Here is a 19907-nt window from a genome sequence, read left to right as displayed (position 1 = left end):
AGGTTGGTCAAGAGTGTTTACAGGAGTGGGTAGGATTGGTCAGGAAAAAAAAATACAAAGCAACAGTCTATCACATACCTTTAACACTTTCTTTTCATCATTTTTATCGCTTATACTTTAGTACCTAGTGTCAGCTTAGTACTATGAGAACCATGTGGCTAGATTTTATTGTGTTTCTAAATTAATTCATTTGTGGCCATAGAATTTTTTTGTACACTAGAAGAAATCCTTAATAATATAATAGAATTTTTTTTTAAATGCATTCATGAATAACATAAATATCTGTTTATTTTCTTCTGCAGTAAGAAGAACACTGAAGAACGGGCTCACCCCAGAGGAGGCACAGGCTCTGGGATTAGCCAGTGGCTCTGAGATGCAAGTGTGACACAGAATAGATTCTAGCAGCTCAGGGTCTTCATACACACACACGCACACACACACGCACACGCACGCACACACACACACACACACACACACACATGCACACGCACACACACACATGCACACACACGTACACACGCTTCAAATCTCAATACACCTGATCCTGGACACTGCAACCTAAGCATGCTGTTTGAAAGACTGATATTTCTTAACACCTACCACTTTTACTGCATTTTTAAAAGACAAGCACAGTATCAGCTGCCGTTCAACCTTCTACAATACAACTCTCTAAACACAAATACAGACACACTCTTGTAGCCCTGTGTGGTAGTGAGGAACGAGTTCTCGAAAAAGACAAACGTGTTAGTGTTGCTTACCACTGTGGCCTTGAGTGTGAACCCAAAGATCAGTGGCCGATCTTTCACACCATGGTTATCAAACATTAGCCGTTTGGAGAAACCTGCTTTGGTTAGTAGCACATTCAGCATTCATGTCCAAGGGAAACTGCAGAGCACAGATTTATAGAAATCCCTGAAGTAGAGGTGATTCTCTCTGCACTGCTGTGGTATTATTGATTATTATTATATATACTTTATATAAGGTTTTTTTTATTATTATTATTATTATTATTTTTGAGTGAGCCTGAGATGATCAGCGATATGCAACAACATACAGGTCTGATACACAATGCTGACCTACAGCACCTTCTGCCACTTGTACTGTAGTCCATCTGCTGAAAGTGCTCAAGGAGAATAGGCGGAAATCTGTTTCCAGACACAAATCAACACTAGTCTTAGCCCAAGAAGAACTTTTGATGCTGCCTTGATGTTAACTGTTACAAATGAAACATTTTTAATTCAACCTTGTGTGATGCATGACAGCTATACTTGTGGCATCTGGTCAAAACGTTGCATCTTTGGAAAAGGACAGAGGTGTGGTCATGCGGTCTCTTCAGCACAGCAGCACTCAGCTTTTATCGGAAGAACACTTATTATACATGTGAAAATCATGAAACGTCTGTTCTGTAGCTTGAAACCCAAAACATTAATCTGACAATCCACGCAACTGTACTACACGACCCGGTAGTACCCAACCCCCCACCCCACCCCAGCACCTTACTCTGTGTATCATGTCATTTTAAAGCAATGGCAAGTATTAACAAGAAGAAGTGTCTTTGTTTTTGTCTGATGTCTTCTTCTTTTCAGATAATCGAGTACTGTAAAAATGACAAATGAACTAGAAATCTAATGTAGAAACTAAATGTTCCCTAAGAAGACAAATGTTGTACAATTGTGTAAATCTCTTGTTTTTATTTGTGCATCTGTTGCATTCGTATTTGTATAGAATAGTGTATTATAGGTCAGAAGCAGTGTTATTCTGTGATAATTATAATTTAAGAAAAGTAAAGCAAGCCATGCGTTGTTTAAAAACCAAGAGGAAGTCAAAGGAGTCGCGTCAAAGGGAGCTTCTGCGACGTCGGGTGGATGCTCAGCGATGTTTGCTTTTGTTATGTGTAATAAATTTTTTTAAGGTTGTTTTTTTTTTCTTTCCTTTTTTTTGCACAAACTTGAAACATGTTTGGTCCTTGTAACCCACCCACCTTCCACTCCTGCTCACAAGCCTTTTCGAGATCATTGCACTTAAAGTAAACAGAATCGAGTCATGTCCAACATTTTGCTGCAAGTGCCATACAAAGTGGGTATTGAATAAGAGTACCAAGAATGTGAATTAGTCTTGTTAATACTCACAGCGGAAAAAAAAAAAGTATATACTGTATAAAAAATCTTGCAATAAAAAGCTTTTATGAAGCATCCAGAGAAAACGCTGGTCATGTGGTGTGTTTCATGCAGATATCGCACTGAAGTATCTATAATGTTCAGAACTCAATATTTCACCTTAATCATTAAAACTCTTCAGAAATTGTATTATTTCGGCATTAAACATGTGAAGCCGTTCAACATCTCATGCTTGAAACATCCTTTTCCTCAAGTTATCTGTTACAGGTTGGGGAAAATATACATTTTGTTAACATGATATGTGCTAATTCAAATACTCGTTTGTTTCCAATTAACTAGCTTACCATATACATTACATGTTAGTACTCCTTCCAGCTTAGGCAATTAAGTTTCACTTGAAAGTGGCTAAACACAACTTGAACTGAATTTACTATTTGTCCGTCCATGACAGGATTTATATATCTAACCTATTTTTTGCTGTTATGTAAGGATGGAAATGTTTTGGAAGCCCCAGAGCAGCTCGGTATTTCTCTAACGCATGCTTAACACAGTCCTGTGATTAGCTGATGAGATCATTTGTTGAATCAGGTGCGATCTGTTTAGCGTTCTAGCTCTGCTGTAGCCATTATGCTCCTCATCCAGTCAAATGACAGACCGAACACCACACGAGTCTCGATATCACCAGCTTTTATTTAGGGTCGTGTCCATATGGTTCACTTGCAGTGCCATCAAGCTCCTTTAAATTGAGCTCTAGCGATGGAGAACCTGATGGAGGATCATTACAATCATCATTGTATGACAAATTTAGTGCAATGACAGACACAAACATGTCCTAATGCAGTAAGGATGGTGGTTGTACAGGACCATACAAAACAACCCGAAGGTGTAGTAAACATTTTTGCCAATAGGGAACTTGCATTTCAAAGTCTCTGTGGTCTTCGTCCCCAAAGCAAAGCAAAGATCTTACAAAAAACCAGCAAGATTACAAATCTAATTGAAATCTGAGAAAAAACACATCACTAAGAAAAAGAGCAAAGACAGTCAGAAAACTGGGATTCACAGGAAATACAGTGCAAACTAAGGTCTTTTTTTGTATTTTAGATGTACAAAGCAACTAAAAGCAATGATAAAAATCATTGGAATATAAATGAACATGGATTTCTGCTCTTTTGTTGCACTCATGTTTTACTGTCCCTGAACAACTGTTTGCACAGTACTAGAAATTGACGTCTGACAATTTGACTCAGAAATGAGATTATACACATTCGTATTTTAAATTTAGTATTGCTTATGTTCAGCTTTGTTAAAATATAACTGTTTCCTGCCTACAAGTTTCTATGTGCGTTTTCAGGGATGTAACATTTAAAACAGCCATTTTCTTTTTTTAAAGCACCAAAGCATACACAAATATGACCCCTTTTGGTCAAATATCTGATATTTGAACTGGTATAGTGCAGTTTACATAAGGAATCATAACTCAAGTTAAAAGGTTACGTGATATGTGATAAAACAAGCGTGTACTACGAAAAGAATAACTGAGAGAAAAAGCAATGTCACAAAGCAGTTTACCGACTTCAGCCTGGAACACTGCAGTCATAAAGCAATGCATGGCTAATTTAGTGAACTTAGTATCCTAGTTATTTTTTTCAGTTTTCACCAAAACTGCAAACTGAAAAGAAGAAGGAGAAAAAAAAAAAAAAAAAAAGGAGAAGAAGAAGAAAATAAACAGTACAATGTATCAAGCATGTAAAAGATCAGTCAAGCACCCATGATCTAGATCTATGAGCACATGGTAAGACCTCGCTTCCCTGGAATAAACTCCAAAATATTTGACTAGCATTATTTTGCAAATTGCACATCATAATGAGCTTTTCTCCAGACTTTTGTGCATTTTCATTGCATACATGTTTGGCCAGGCTAGCTTAACTGGGAGAGCGATGTCAGCTTATAGATTTTAAAACAGTTTTTCTTAACTGTTCTTTCAGTTGTTCGTATCGCCAGTCCTTTAAGGTCTGAGCTGAATAAATTAGTCCCTTAAGGAATAAAAGAAACCACACTGACGAGATGATGGAGGAGCACACTTACAGACAAATAAAGCTCAACATCCACAAGTTTAAAAGCCTTAAATGGTTCTATCAAAATGTAAATCCCATGTAAGCTAGGAAGGGAACTGAAGGTTCCAATCTTTTAAAAAAGAAAAAGAAAAAAAAAAAAAAGGAAAAAAAAAATCCACAAGAATTCAAGACTTATGACTGAAATATAGCACCAACATACTCTAAGTTCATGGCAAGTCTTGGGTTTTTTAGACTCTGTTTTGCACTTACAAAGAGACAAACCTAACAACAAGTGTATCATGGACTGGAGGCTGGCCAATTGCTCAAGTTCCCCTGAGATTGAAAAGTGCAGTCACAGTGATCTCCCAGCCTCCCTTAGGGCAAAGCTAGTGAGGAGCCTCCAGCATCTCCATCAGGAACGTCTCAATGGGCGTGTCTCCGATCAGCTTGAAGAAAAAAAGGTGCTCCAGACACTTGAGCCCAATGGAGCGCAGCGCAGGCAGCCTGAGGAGGAGCTTAGCAAATCTAGTTGAGGAAAGAGAGACAGGGATAAAGTAAAAAACACTTGATACCATCTCAGTTTTGCCTCTCTTGATAAGTCACAAATTGCACGTAGATTTCTCTAGCTAATGTTACATGTAAATGTTATGTTTAAAACATGACTAATGGTCTGCCTTACAACCAAGTACAGAAGACATCAAATTTCTAAGAGCTTTTAAAGACTCATTTTACACACTAACCCGCCACAGTCGGTTGCACCAGTTATGGTTATTTGCATGTTATGGGAGTTAAGGTATTAAACCATAGCTTGAAAGCAGTGAGTTTAATTCAAGCCTGGAGTAAACATTTCTCTTGCACCAGACACTTGGTGTCGTAATTTGTAGTGCATGAAGTGCTTGTAAATTCAAATTGTTTTTTCCATTGAAGCATGTCCTCTTGTCTTGCTAGCACTACCAGACTAGGATCATAGAGCCCTGAATTCTTGCTGAACATGTACTTGAAACTCGCAGCCTTCTTTTACGTAGTAGACGATGCTGCAGCCCAACCCATGTTATGAAATATTCTTCTGCAAGTACTTTACAATAGCATTTATAACAAATGTTATATTCTTCCATCAGCTGTAAGATTCTAGTGCCGATGTAACAGAATAATGACCATCTCTGCTTGTGTATCGGTCTTCATAGGTATTAGTAAATAAGGCATAGACGTAACATAAATGAAAAAGTAAAAATGTAAAGCACAGAGTGATGTGTTTCACCATCAGCTAATCGACATGTTACAACAGCAAATACTAGACGCATGATCCAGGAGTATAATGATTGTAATCATCACTACAAAAAAAAAAAAAGAGGTGAGTAAAATGATCCATCTGTAATATACACTAGTATCTACTTGTTCTGCTGCTTTGGCTCTTGTTCAACAAATGAAAAGCATTTTTGAACAAACCGTAGTAACGATTTATAGAAGCAGCTGTGTCTGAAAAGCTGCATTTGAATATGCAAAAATGGTGGATTCAAATATAATAATACAATAATGATTAGTTAACCGTTATACAAAAACATTCAGCTTGAGGCTTAGCGTGGTGTAACTGTAGCTTACACTGCAGAGGACTGCAACGAGTGTTGTGGAGAAAGAATTAGCATACCTCCCCTGCTGCTCAGGGTATTTCTGCCTGCAGTAAGCCTCTAAGGATGCATATACTCTCTCTCGCAGGAGTTCCACTTCACTCGTGTTGCTCAGACCTTTGGCATCTAAACAAGAATACAGAGGATTAAGCTTCAAGGCTGTCTGACAGAGGTTGCTGCACAAGCCTTAAAAGACAGCATTAATTTGCACTTTCTGCTGGAAAACAAGTGCCATTTCTGCACAACTGCCTATAAAAATTTATAGTCTTTACTTCTGCTTTATGCTTTTGAATGAATAAAATTCCAAGGTACTCACAATGACAGTTTGGTCATCAGCCAATATCATAAAACATTTGCAGTTCAGATCAGATGGAGACGATAAATGTGACATTTTGTATATGAATGTGTAACAGTGGTGTGTGTGGTACAAATTAGAAAAAGAACTGGTACTGCAAGACTAGAATTAATTTAATGGAATTGTTTTAAATGAAAAGGGTCTAAAAGGAGCGGGACATTTCTTCATTATCGTGCTCCAACTTCTGACTACATATTTAGAGGGTGATTCAGCCAATCAGGGAGAGAGTGAGAAAGCAAGCAAACAAAAACACGAGTGACGGTCTCAACTATAATATTGGAATAAAACATAAAAAATGTATTCACAAACTTTTAAGACTTTTCTGTGTTCTCAAATTTGGTGGCAAGCTAATGAATGGTTAGTTAATTTATCATAGTGGTGGAATTTGTATCAACTCACATCTAAAGAACTCATAACCTGCTAGTAAATAACAGGATATGAGAATATTCCTCGCTTGCCCTCAGCGAAACAATTTTTCATTGAGACATAATAACAATATAAGTTCAGTCCCTAACTCTTTCTGAATGTGTGCTGATTTGCCACATGCATCCATGAGATTAATCTGTCTGATTCTTCACAATCCATGATACAAAACAGGGTTTACAATAGCATATTTCTACCAAAGAGCAGAGATTCAAAAGTGAATGCTGAATGGATTTTCAGACATTTCTCCCAGAACCCTGCAATCAGTAAGATCTGATAACTGCACCTGGGTTAAAGAGGATGATGGCTCGCAGACATCCAAGCTCAGTCTTGTCCATCTGCATATCTCGCATTTTATTTACCAACTCAGTGAGCACTCTATGGCGGGAAATTGAAAAGAGAATGATGAGAGAGAGAGAGAGAGAGAGAGAGAGAGAGAGGAAGGAACAATAACTTAGAATGGCAAATCCCTATTCCCAGCATTTTTCACTTTGTGAGACTTCCCTGCAATAAACCACTATACATGGCTAATACAGAGATGTTGAGCTTATGAAAATATTGAAAATGATTGCCTTTTTCTTACATATCATTATCATCATTGAATAAGCTGCAGTCAGAAGTAAGAAGTGAGGAGTCTGATATCCCTTTCAAGTACCTGTCAAATATGGCCCCCACCTCTGGGCTGCGTGAACTTTCCCTGTGGAGATGTAAACAGATGTAATGAGGAATCATAATTAGTAGCAGTGCTATGAGTGAGTGGGATGAGGGTTAATATATTGAGGAAAGGTATAAACAAACAATCGCCAACACTAGCAAAGCTTGCACTGGAAGTCTAAGTGCTATCCACATATGCCCTGAGATCTACTGCCTGATAATGCCATCAGATCAACGGTTTTTCCTAAATCATAGGTTGAAATGTTTTTATTTGAACGCAACTGTTGCTAACTTATAAATTGCATAAATTACATGCTGGCTGTATACAACAAACCAAAGAAGTTAATGTAAATGAATCACTGCTGAAATGGAGTTTTAAGTATCTGTCAAAATAAATTGTATATGCCCTTCATACAGCTGAGGTGCAGAACGGTTTTGCGAGTGCTATGAAAAGACCTGACATGGTGACACAAATAGCAAAGAACAATGATGGTGATGAAAGTAGGAAAAAAAAAAAATTAACAGCACAAACAGGAGAGGCAACTGTGCATTAAGCTCATTTTGAAACAAAAGGGACGGAGAACTAGACCAAAATACATCAAACCGCAAACATTACTGTTTCTCACATCCAGAAGCTTTCCTCTATTACTCAATCAGATTTTAAGATAATTTTATAGCTAAATTATTTTAGTTAATTAATTAAATTATTTTAGTTAATTAATATTCAGTTTATAGTTCAGATAAACAGGCATCAGTTCAACTGATTCTTGTCTTGTAGAAAGAGAAGTTTGTAATTTTGTACACATACAGCACCTCAAGCACATCTATTAACTACTGGAAAATCAGTGATACAAATGATTATAAAAATTTATAGAAACCATTCTATTTGCAAGATTCACGAAAAAAAATTTAAGTAAGTAAGTAGCTGATGTGAAGGGTCACCTGTCTCTGAGCATGTGCAAGCCTGTAGTCAGCAGAAGTCCATCCTCCACGCCAATGGAGCGGTGAGAAAGCGAGGCAATAAGCAGCTCATTCCACCCTGAAACACAGATGCATGAAGATATAAAAAGTCATTAATGGTGAGGTTTATAATCTAACAAAAACAGCATTTCCCCTCATCAGAATAAAGTTTCAAAATTAAGTCAGATATTCACTGGTGGCATGATTATTTACAGATACATTATATCTTGCCTCCTTGAGAAGGATGCCTGACTTACAAATTGGAGTGTGAAAATATGTACTTTATGTGTAGAAGAATAGTCTGCATGTGTTAGAAAGTGGACGCTTCTACCTGCACGTAGCAGAATGACCTGGTCATCCAGAGGCAGCTCACAGAAGTGTGGGATGCGCTTGGCCCACTCCACCAGGCCAAACAGCTGTTTATCTGCTGCCTGGCAGATGTTAGTCACTGGGTCGATGGCCTAAAGGTCAGGAAGGGGGGATGAGTTAATAGGTGGTTTTCCTGAGAACCTTTATACTGTGATAATAATGAAAGGAATAAATCACAAAATGAAGAACTCTTGAAAAATCAGGTCAATATGCTTAGCTACTTTAATTGCATCAAAAGTATATTAAATCAGTATATCACGAATGGGAGAGACAAATGAAATGAAACTAGAACCAATAATTTTTGAATATATATGTATATTTTTAAATTATGATTAAAAAAAGCTGTTTGAAGACATATGCAGTTGCAGTCCTGCTATGCATTTCCTTTTAGCCCATTTTGTACCCTAGATGAACCTTAATAACACTGTCTTACTCTGAAGCAGGACAACAAAACATCTTTCCCTGAGACATCTTAGCTTCCCTTGCCTGTGCTTGCCAAACAGAGCCATGCTAGCCTTTCACAAATGGAATGTGCTCACCAAACACGGGGGCTTAAATTATGAAAATGAAACGTGTTGTTTATCACTATACATATATATGCATATATGCATATATAGTGGCCTAACTTTATATGGCCCACTAGAAGGTGCTGGATCTTTCTGGTGTGTGAGAAATCAAGCCTATCACAACAGGCAAATCCAAAAGTAGATCTCTCTAGAGCACACTATTAAAAGCAGTAAAAAAAAAAAAAAAACACTCACAGCACCAGTAGAGCTGCTAGCAGAGTGCAATTCTGTCTTGTGATCCACAGCTGTCTCGGCTTCCAGGATCTTCTCTACAGGCATCTCCTCATTGGCTGCAGTATTACAGTCGTAATCTCCATCACGTTCTTTATTCCTCTGCCGCTCCTCCTGAACAGCTGTGGAGTGCAAGGAATGAGGATTTTCATAAACCAGATGTCTATCTACCAGAGAAAAGAAAATCAAAGCTTGACTTGTCGTTTTCAACCTACACAGTCAGTATCAATTTTTTTCGTTTTTATTTGCTAAAAAAATTTAATTACTTTCTGTTGTACATTTTGAGCAGGAGGTTGAATTATTTTCCATGTTTGCTTATGTTCTAAGCAAAATAACACCTCTGTACAGTGATATTTTAAAAAAAAAACTTTTTTTTTCTACCAAGGTGAGAATGAGGACTAATTCAGTAACACAACTCAGTTAAACTAAGTTAAAAGAAACACACGAGAGATGACTTGATTTCCGTAATAGAACTGGTGTTTAAAAATGCTTGATTCCTTAAATAAATACATAAATAATCCCATTAAATGCATCAACAGCATACAGAGTTCAGTAATGGCTTGATTCAAAGTAAAACTGCACTGGTCTATTTATTTATGTTATTCTACAAATGTAATGTTTACATGTTTACATATGTACTTAACACCATGTTCCATATTATCTGAATCTTAAGGTCAAGTCTGAATAGGCTCAAAAAGACCAAAACATGATAAGAATAAGCAATGGTATCCGCATGACAGGACGAAAATACACACCCTCTCTCTTCATGCCCATGGCTAGGCACTTCTGGTAACGGCAGTACTGGCAGCGGTTGCGCTGGCGCTTGTCCACGAGACACTCTTTGCTGTCTCTGCAGATGTAGCTCAGGTCTTTCCTCACCGTGCGCTTGAAGAAGCCTTTACAGCCCTCACAGCTGTACACCCCATAGTGCTTTCCTGAACAATAAAGCAGAAATTCATCACCATTAGTTTCACTGAGCATTTTGGTTTAGCATTAATCCTGGGTCAGTCCTGATCAAAATTAAAATCCTGCCATAAATATATTAGTCAGAAACGACTGTAACATTAATAGTTTTTAAGCAATGTACAGCTGAGGTACTAGTTCATAAACCAAAACAAATACCACAGCAGTGAGCAAGCCAGCACTAACCTTGCCTATTTGATTATAGGGAAAAAAAATCTTAAAGACTTTGCAAAACTATTATGTCCTTTCTAAGTACTCACCGGAGGAGCGATCCCCACAGATGGCACAGAGTCTTTTTTGGGACAGCATTGGCCCGGTGCCTCCTGGAGACTTCAGAACAAAGGATGGCTTCACATCGTCAGAGCTGCTGACAGTGTGCAGCTCAGACATCGAGGAATTAATCTAAAAGTAGTATGAAGACAAGATAATTAAAGGGTAGGGGAAATATATGTTATATGAGATATTTAAAGAAGGTCCAGTGTGGACTAAGGACACCTAATAATGCAGTGAAAGAAATCAAGGGGTTTCTTGTGAATGTAATTGAATGTAGCCCACCTGTGGGTTGCTGATGGGTCCGTAACCCACCGAAGGGGTCACTGGCACACCCGGCGAGCCAGTGGATGAACTGATGACAGAAAGTGGGGAGTCCAAGGAACTAACAGGGCTACTGACGGCCGAGGTGGTGGTGGGCACCAACGAGTTCATAGATGCAAGCCAACCTGGCCACTTTAGAGGAGACTGCTTGTCTTCACTACTAAATGAGGGAAAAACATGCAACTGACAAAACAGAGTATATATCTGATTAAAGACGGGTTAAAATACAACTCTGATGTTTGCCTAATTAAATTTAACAGCTGGTTGCTAGGATTACAGATCCCTCAGTGCCACAATGATAGCTACTGAGCTCCAGCTACCTCTACACTGGTCTACACTTTCCTTCACTGACTTTACATGCAGTGTTAGCTGAGTATTAGGGATCTTGTAACATATTAAGAAAATGTCGTTTTAAATCAAAAATCTTTACGAATGTCAACAACTGTCGGCATTCATTCAAATACAATATATAAAACTTTTCAAGATAGTTAACAACATGCGAGATGAAGGAATAGTAGGAATGTCAACAAAAATGGCCGAAGAGGCCTGCGCGTCCAAACAGCGCCCAGCGCTAGCTAGCTATGATTTTCTTCCAGTGTTTTTGTATCATCAGCAGTCCTTTGGTCAGGCCTGGTTACAACCCAAATGAAAAAAAAAACATTTGAGATGAAAAACACAGCTTTTGCACGTCTATTTAAGTGTAGCTAAGATAAGTGGCACGTTACCTCACAGCGCAGACAACCAGCTAGCCTAGCTAGCCCCAGAGAGCAGAAAGCTAGCTTGCTAATTCACTCGATTACAAATAGACGCAACGTCGCACAATGCACTTCACTTATGTGGATGCTACCTTGCTTCGTTGGCTAGTTTTAATCGAACGACTATAATGGGGAAAATAAAAATAAAAAATAAAAAAACGAACAATACGAACTGTTTTTATCAAATATAAACGCCACAACAATCGCAAACTCCCTAGCAACCAAGCACTGCGTGTATGCTAGCTAGCGAACCTACCAAACAAGCTTAGCACAACTATTTACTTACCTCTTAAGCTAGGCAAACATCTGCATTTGCCTCCTGGCTTAAAACCACATAAGGGGCGCTCCGTGATCCGCTACGGAATTTAAATGATCTATAAATAATTTACAGATAAAATATTTATTTTACCAAACACGCAATATGAAGCGAATGTTTTGCATCCGGGCAAGCGCTTCGCTAATCAGCCTCCTAGTGGAAAGAGAGCGCATTTTCTCTGATAACCAGCCACAAACAATAAAGCCATTCTCTCCACACGCTTAGGGCAAGAAGAGAAATTAGGGGGAGGCATTTAAAACGTATTTGTTTACAGGTTTCTTTTGTTTACATATACTTTAGGTGCGCAGTCAGATATATTCTAGCTATGGTAAATAATAACAAAACAAGCGAGGCTGATTTTGTATTGTATTTCTTTTTCATAAAAATGCAAATAATTACTCGTTTTTTTAAGCAGCAGAATCTGTATCAATTCACATGTCAGTCATTCATCATATTGTATCATAGTTTCAAACAAACAAATGGGTGAATAAAACAAAATTGAACTGCAAGACAAAAGGATCTTTCCTATTTTAAAGAGTGGTCTCTATCTAGCTAGTTACACCGATCAGGTATAACATTATGACCACTGACTGGTGAATTGAATAACACTGATTATCTCCTCATCATGGCACCTGTTAGTGGGTGGGATATATTAGGCAGCAAGTGAACATTATGTCCTCAAAGTTGATGTGTTAGAAGCAGGAGAAATGGGGAAGAGTAAGGATTTGAGAGAGGGCCAAATTGTGATGGCTAGACGACTAGATCAGAGCAGCTGTTGTGGGGTGTTCCTGGTCTGCAGTGGTCAGTATCTATCAAAAGTGGTCCAAGGAAGGAACAGTGGTGAACTGGTGACAGGGTCATGGGTGGCCCTGGTGATAGAATATATTTACAACAGCATTTAGGATATTTACTGAGGGAGATATATAGTTTCTGTAAAGCACATGCAATGCTTAATGTTATAGTGATGTGTAAACAGATTTATTCAGGGTATGTAACACACCAGCTTACAAACATGGCTGGTCGGTGTAGCTTGGACTGTTAAAGGACTGATCAAAGTGTAATGGTTCCTACATTTTTATTTACATATACATTTATGGTGGTTTGCATGTTCTCCTCGTGCTTGGTGGGTTTCCTCCGGGGGCTCCGGTTTCCTCCCACAGTCCAAAGACATGCTACTAGGCTGATTGGAGTCTCTAAATTGTAGTGTGTGATTGCGTGAGTGAATGAGTTTGTGCATGTGCCCTGCAATGGGTTGGCACTCCATCCAGTGTGTATCCTGCCTTGATGCCTGATGACGCCGAGGATAGATTGGATATATATGGATTGGTATGAAAAAATTTACATTTATGGCATTTGGCTTATCCATAGGGACATACAAAAGTGCTTTGAAAGCTCTATCAACAATACATCAACATCCCTATTATTTCTATTTCTAAAATGCAGGACTGGTTAAGAGTTAAAGTTATGACAAAGGGCGTAAAGACATTAGCTGTAGTAATGCTCACCCCGTACATTAGCTGTAGTACATTCTTGTTCATAAGAGATGAAAGAATCAATAATCATAAAGTGCACAGTTTAACAAGAGTTAAGCAGTTCTATTATTTTCTTCCCAGTTGCATTGATTCTCCTTCTAATTAAATGCAAGCACATTTCTGGTTGTCTGAAATCACATCCTTTGAAACCATGGTCAATAAAGGACAAAGCCAGAACTTGAGAAGAAACTCTGCATATCAGCAATTCCTTCTTATTCCAACTCCTCAAGGTTTATCCTTATTTGTTTCTTGATCCTAACTGTATTATTTACTGATGTTGTTGTTTTTTACCTTTATCAGAGGTATGTGCAACATGGATTACAGTCGCAGTACAGCTTGTGTACAATGCTTGATGTTTTTGTCAATGTTTTTGTGTGTAAGAACACAAAGCTTATACAGCGTGATCAAATTTGTCACTAGACAATCCTATATCCACAATAGTGGCTTAGGAAATAATATTTCGGCTGTTCCAAACTCTTACAGTTTGCTAGTGAAACACAATAACACAAATGATTTACTGTCTCAATTTTTTTAATTTTCATGTTCCTATTTCTACTGAACACATATGCCTTTTTTCCCCTTAGTTTGGTCACCTGCCAATTTCCTGCCATTAGCCAGCTTTAATGCAATTCAATTTTATTTATATCAAGCTAAAACATGGACAATGTCACAAAGCCTCTGTACAAAAATCCAGATATCAATTTAGAATTTTTTAATTCTCCCCATTATATGATAGTTGCCAACTGTGGAGGATGAAATCCAATATGTGCTTCATTCGAGACTTGTTATCCCAGCCAAATATAACTTTTAAAACTAGTGGTTATGCTGTGTTGCATAGCTGAAAATCACATCCACAGGAAAGCTCCTATTGCCCTTTTGTACATACATGATATCATAGTGATTGACATGGAAAAGAGTCTTCCATCCCTTCCAACCAGAAAGTATACAGTTTTGCTCCTTTGGCTCTTATTCACAGGTGGCTATGGCATCAACATGATTTGACTTTTAATCGCCTGTAATTCCACTCGGGAACCAGAACGCACATGTGTTAAGGTTTGCCTTTTAAGGACAAACACTCAAATTCATTGCTTCTCCTCAGCAGCACAAATAGAGATGTAAGATTCATGGTTTATTTGGCATTCAAGTTTTTCTCAGATTCTGAGCCCTGGACAACATAGTGATTTTTCATCATCAGGCCAGCACAAGGTCAGACAGCTCACTGTGCCTTGCATGGAAACAACTTAGGTGATACCATCCATGCTTAATGGTTAGACTCACAAAGAGCAACCCACCTACAGAGACTACAGCTCTAATCTTAGGGACATTACTTAGAGGTGTTCTACTCCAAGAATCTGAACTGTTGATATCTAGACCATGCACTTTCTCCAGAGCTCTAAACGCCTTTCTAGGTAGTCTTTAGGCTTGTTATTAAACAAATGAAACATCAGGTCTAAATTATGCTTCACATAATTATTCAGTAAATTTTAGTTGTGAATATGATACCATTTCAATTCTTTTCAAGGCAACAATTAGTTATTTGATGATTCCACTGAATTTGCTTTGCTTTGATTCAATACGATTTGATTTAGTACTCTCAAATCAGCTTTGTTGAATGATGATGGACTATAAAAAGTTAACAGTTATGTAAGCATCAAATCATTTTACTAGCCTACTTACCCATCCATTTAATAAGTACATTTTAGACACTAGTTTCTTCACAGACCGTCTGTCTTTCTTTTTCAATAACGATTGATTTAAAATATATTATGATCAATCACAATATTTGATTTTTGCTTAAATCTATTTCTATCAGTGCATTTTAAATTGAGAAATAAGAGACCACTGCCCAATCTCCAGATTTGAACCCTATTGAAAACCTCTGGAATGTCATCAAGAGGAAGATGGATGGTCACAAACCATCAAGCAAAGCTGAGCTGTTTGCTTTTTTGCAAAAAGAGTGGTATGAAGTTTCCCAACAGCAATGTGAAAAACTGGTGGCGAGCATGGAGCCAAAACACATGCAAATCAGGGTTATTCCTCCAAATACGGATTTCTTAATGTTATTTAGCCAAAGCATTAACACAATTTATTTACAAATTATTTGCATTTTGTTTTATTTGAATTATTAAAGCTCTGTAAATACTACTCTGTAAATACTGGGGTTATTTTGATATGTTGTCATTTCCTTTAAATATACAGTCTAAATAACAATAGTTATATTTTGAATTTAGGAGAAATATTGTCAGCAGTTCACAAAAAATGAAACAAAACTGTTCATCTCACCAATACATGCACCTGTAAGAAAAAAAACATAAGAAACTGATTATTTTGCAGTGGTCTCTTATTTTTTTTCCAGAGATGTATATTATGTTTATATACTGATAAGTTGTAAAAGTGTTGCTTTGTTGTTTAAATATACCTGATTAATAACAATTTATTAAAACCATACCTGAACAAAGGCTGCTACAGCATACAAAGCTATTAGATCACTTTTACACCAACTGGTGTTTATTCAGTCTTAAAAATGTTCTCACTGGGGATGCTTCTGTGTGAGAGTGCATATGGACATTCTCATAGAAATGCGCTTGCTGTTAAACAATGCAGAGTCTTTTGAGGAACATATGGGAAAGGAAATTTGCAGCCAAATGGGCCGTGGCTCTAACTGACACAATTTGCATATTGACATTGTCCCCCATTTGCTCCTTTGGCTGTCTCCCCTTGACCTCCGGGAGTAACCCCCAAAACCACAATCCAGGCTCCACCTGCCTGACCTCACCTTCACTCCACTCCCAGTGAGCGTGGCCCCCATGTTCAGCTCCCATGGTTAGAACAGAACCACATCACATTATTTATATATATATATATATATATATATATATATATATATATATATTAAAGTATAAGAAATAATATTGAAAGCTGGAAGCTATTATATACTTTCAGAATGGCACGTGGGAGGCCGTGTGTTGCCATGGAAATGTTTCCAGGTTTTGTTATAGCACTTATTAGAAGAGCATCAGTCCAACAATGAAACATGTACTGGTGAAAAATCTTTCTTTTTTCAAATCAAGCATGAAGTTTCAATTAGCAAGTTATTGATATAGGACAGTTTCCCAAACCATACATAAGCATTACTATCATTGTAAATCAGCTTTATAATGTTTCTAATGTTTTAATAGACTTTGTAGGTTTTTAAAATAAACTACAGCAATAAATGTTTAGGAATGACTATTGTACAGATAATAATAAATAAGGGTTTTAAAATATCTGTAGTAAATATGTAATGGTAAAGGTGGACATTTTTAAGGCTCATTAAGAAAATGGTTTCTTTATTATTTTATCCACCTGGATAAAAAAATTTTTTTTTTAATGTCCTGTTGAAAAAATGTTAAGTAAGCATGTTACTATAAGGCATTATTAGTTGTAGATGTATAATATGTGCAATATATACATTTAAAAAATCAAGACCTTACACTTAAATGCAATCGTGTATATATTTTACAGTATACTCTTTATTTATTTATTGTTGTATTCTTTAATATTTTTTATTTTAATTCATTTCAGGAGTGTTATGTTTATATGTCCTCGTTGCTGTCTGAGAGTTGCTACACTACATTTTGTTGTATTGTATACAATGACAATAAAGTATCTTACCTTACCTTTGTTTTACCTTTTATTTCAGTTGATGTATAGACAAGTGAAATGATAATGATCTTTATCAGACCAATGACATTTATAGCATTTTAACAACCAAAGGATTAGTATGAGACTTCCACATGAGACACCTGACCATTTTAGTTGTGGATTATGGAGATTATCAGTTTTCTCAAAGAAAGACCAGTGTGTCTTTTGCAGGACCACCCTGGTTACTTCATGTTGGAGTTTTTGAGGTCAAAAAGTACTTTTAGGCTCATTCTGAGATAATTCTTGTTTAATGTTATAGTTTTTGCTTAATTTTTAACTCATATGACTTCTTGCAGTTAATATATAGTGTTAACTCTGGTGTTTGAAATGCTATTTAAGCCTTTGTGCTGGCAGTAAGAATAGCCATGTCCTTGTGCATGGACCATTAGACATGTGCAGGTCTTCAATGATGCAGAGTTTGTCAGCAAAACACCCTGGACAGTGGAGATTTTAGTGAACAGTCATCTCCACCCCTTTGTCACAACACAGTTCAATGTTAATGCCCTGTTGAGGCCACTAACTCACTGGTGGTGTCCTCCCCCATGATCCTTTCTCAGCCTCTGCTCCTCTTGTGCACTGTCCAGCTGCTGGTGACCTTTGCCCTTTTGACCCTCACTCCTGACCCCAGCAAGCAGTTCCCACGCCACACCCTTTTGTGCAGAGACTGCCATGGCAACTGGATGGTCAGTGGTAATATATGCTCTCCAAGCAAAAGGCATAAAGGAAGTCATCTGATTTATTCTGCTGCTAAGCTGCTTTGGCCCCCACTTATGCACAACGAGCGAAAAGTGAGAAAAAATGTTAAAAGGGAGATTTAGGCTGATGATGAAAAAATAAAACAGATTCATCTGACAAACCTCTACATGTTTGCTGATTCATTCATGGGGAATAAATGTGTTTTCTTGCTTTTAGAGTTTTTGAAATGTATTTATTTGTTTAGACTTTATCTCTTTAGACTTTTTGTTTAGAATTGATCTGTAATGCTCAAAAAAATTTTTGATCCTCCAGTAGAGCAGGAGAGCATAAGTTTATATTACACCCTCAACGTAACAGGTCGAGAGATTCATGTTTGCTTTGTACACCCTCAAACAACACTTTATCAGCCAGGTTCAAGTGTCTGAGACACACTTTTGACCATCTGAAGCACCGTCACACAAACCAAGGCCCTTATTAATTTCTGTTCTATCCACCTGTCATCTGGCATCTCTTCCTCTCTCCTTCTCTCCCACTCACCCTCTCGCTCTGCCCCCTTGGTCCCCTCCCTCCTTGCCCTCTGTCACTTTCACCGTTTATTGTGGCTGGAGAGATTTTCTCTTTTGAGGCCCAGTCTCTTAGGTAACCCCAGTGCTGCATGTAATGAGATGGATAGAATGAGAGGGAGAGAGAGATGTAGAGACACATGCACAAAGATACCAACAGAGAGGGAGATGGAGCAGGACGGAGACACAGTCAGACGCAAACCAGAACGCTCTGATGTCCCAGTTTGGAGCTTTGCTGGTTTACAAGTGATTCATCTCAGCGGCAGCTTCAGGTAAAAGATTAATTAGATTAAGAGATGACTATAGCTTTTGGGTAATTAGTATAGATTCAAGGATGGAAAAAAAGTCCAGTTTCTCACACAGCCAGATGAGAACTTGACTGTGTGTTTAATGTGACATATGAGTAAGACATTAAATCGTAAAAACCTTTCTAAAGATATTTGATAGTCAATATTTTTATTAAGATGCAATGTCATGTTTTTTGGATTGTTATGATTACAAAGTTAACTAAAGTAATTATGTAGAACTTTATACTAATTTCATAGTATATTGGGTGGATTTCAGAATATCGAAGTTTTACAACAGAGTTTTGATTTTTGAGTGTAAAAACCATGCGGTGAATCCTCATAACTTAATATTAACTTGTATGGGTTTTTTCATTTACCTACATTTTCATGTATTATGTATGTAACCTTTCTCGATGCAGCAGAACAGAAGAGACCTTTTACAACCGGGCATTTTCTGGAGCTGTTTCCATTTGGCTGTCAGAGGCTGATTGTCCAAACGCAATTCTTGCATCTGCCTGAACACTAAGCAGGAGTTGTGGATGGACATCATACCTCTGGCTGGCTGCTACCTTCAGCAAGTGATACGAGAGGCAGAGATGAGCTACATTAAAGGAGCACAAATCAAATTTAGCATGTTCCTGGCAAGTACATGAGATCTGCAGACCAGGTTCAATGACATGCACACACAAATACAAAAGCAAATAAAAAAAAATCAATACTTTAACTACCATGTGAGATCTGCACCTAATAATATGATATAAAAGAAATTCTCAAATGTTACATTCACTGTATTTGGCTTATAAGGGTATTGCTTGTTTATTACTACTTTATTTTTCCACCTGTTCTTTCATCAATAAAACTCAATATTTCACTAAACCTTGTACATTCGCATGTGTTATGGATAAAATGCAGTTTGTGACTGTCAGGATGTTATGGGTGTAAATAAGGATGGAAGAAGGATAGTCTCAGCTTGTTTTGGTCAGTTTAAGTTAATCATTGAAATAAAGTAGCGAGTGTCCAATCCTAACCACAAAGGGTCAGTGTGGGGTTTTATTCTAATCAAGCAGGAGCCACACCTGATTCCACCTGTTTAATCAGTTGATCTTGTCTTGCAATAGATGTAGGTGTGGCTTCTGCTTGCTTGGAATGAAAATCTGCACCCA

At 37.6% G+C, this 19907-nt stretch overlaps 2 protein-coding genes across 12 annotated transcripts in view; one reads left to right on the top strand and one right to left on the bottom strand.

The window, feature by feature from the left end:
- fhod3b (formin homology 2 domain containing 3b) overlaps positions 1-2444 on the top strand; it is a 120561-nt gene extending 118117 nt beyond the window's left edge. For all 7 annotated transcript variants that reach the window (XM_058386987.1, XM_058387002.1, XM_058386980.1 and 4 more), the window contains one exon: positions 303-2444. In XM_058386987.1, the coding sequence (XP_058242970.1) occupies positions 303-385 (83 nt within the window). In that variant the 3' untranslated portion in view covers positions 386-2444. The remainder of the gene's footprint in view (positions 1-302) is intronic.
- Positions 2445-2797: 353 nt separating this feature from the next.
- On the bottom strand, positions 2798-12157 carry rxrbb (retinoid x receptor, beta b). Of its 5 annotated transcripts, none has more exons than XM_058387051.1 (11): positions 11953-12157; positions 10873-11071; positions 10578-10719; positions 10110-10289; positions 9319-9521; positions 8520-8649; positions 8171-8267; positions 7158-7271; positions 6861-6952; positions 5817-5922; positions 2798-4696 (listed from the first exon to the last, which is right to left on the bottom strand). In XM_058387051.1, exons 2-11 carry the CDS (start codon positions 11020-11022, stop codon positions 4558-4560), a joined length of 1353 nt encoding a protein of 450 aa, XP_058243034.1. In that variant the 5' UTR covers positions 11023-11071; positions 11953-12157; the 3' UTR covers positions 2798-4557. The 5 variants fall into 5 exon arrangements, with proteins under 5 accessions (XP_058243034.1, XP_058243026.1, XP_058243043.1 ...); XM_058387043.1 differs by having other exon boundaries at positions 2799-4696; positions 10873-11094; positions 11953-12156; XM_058387060.1 differs by having other exon boundaries at positions 2801-4696; positions 7230-7271; positions 10873-11094; positions 11953-12154.
- Positions 12158-19907: the final 7750 nt, after the last annotated feature.

The sequence above is a fragment of the Hemibagrus wyckioides genome, linkage group LG01 (genome assembly GCF_019097595.1).
Source record: "Hemibagrus wyckioides isolate EC202008001 linkage group LG01, SWU_Hwy_1.0, whole genome shotgun sequence".
Taxonomy (NCBI): domain Eukaryota; kingdom Metazoa; phylum Chordata; class Actinopteri; order Siluriformes; family Bagridae; genus Hemibagrus; species Hemibagrus wyckioides.
This window is presented reverse-complemented; position numbering and strand designations above follow the sequence as displayed.

What these genes read in the sequence shown, in the direction of transcription:
- rxrbb (XM_058387051.1), bottom strand. Translation starts at nt 11,022, where the DNA reads ATGAACTCGTTGGTGCCCACCACCACCTCGGCCGTCAGTAGCCCTGTT. An exon ending in TTGCACATGCTCAGAGACAG is followed by an intron (nt 7,272 to 8,170) that starts GTGACCCTTCAC and finishes ACATCTCCACAG; the next exon opens with GGAAAGTTCACGCAGCCCAG. An exon ending in TACCCTGAGCAGCAGGGGAG is followed by an intron (nt 4,697 to 5,816) that starts GTATGCTAATTC and finishes TTCCTCAACTAG; the next exon opens with ATTTGCTAAGCTCCTCCTCA.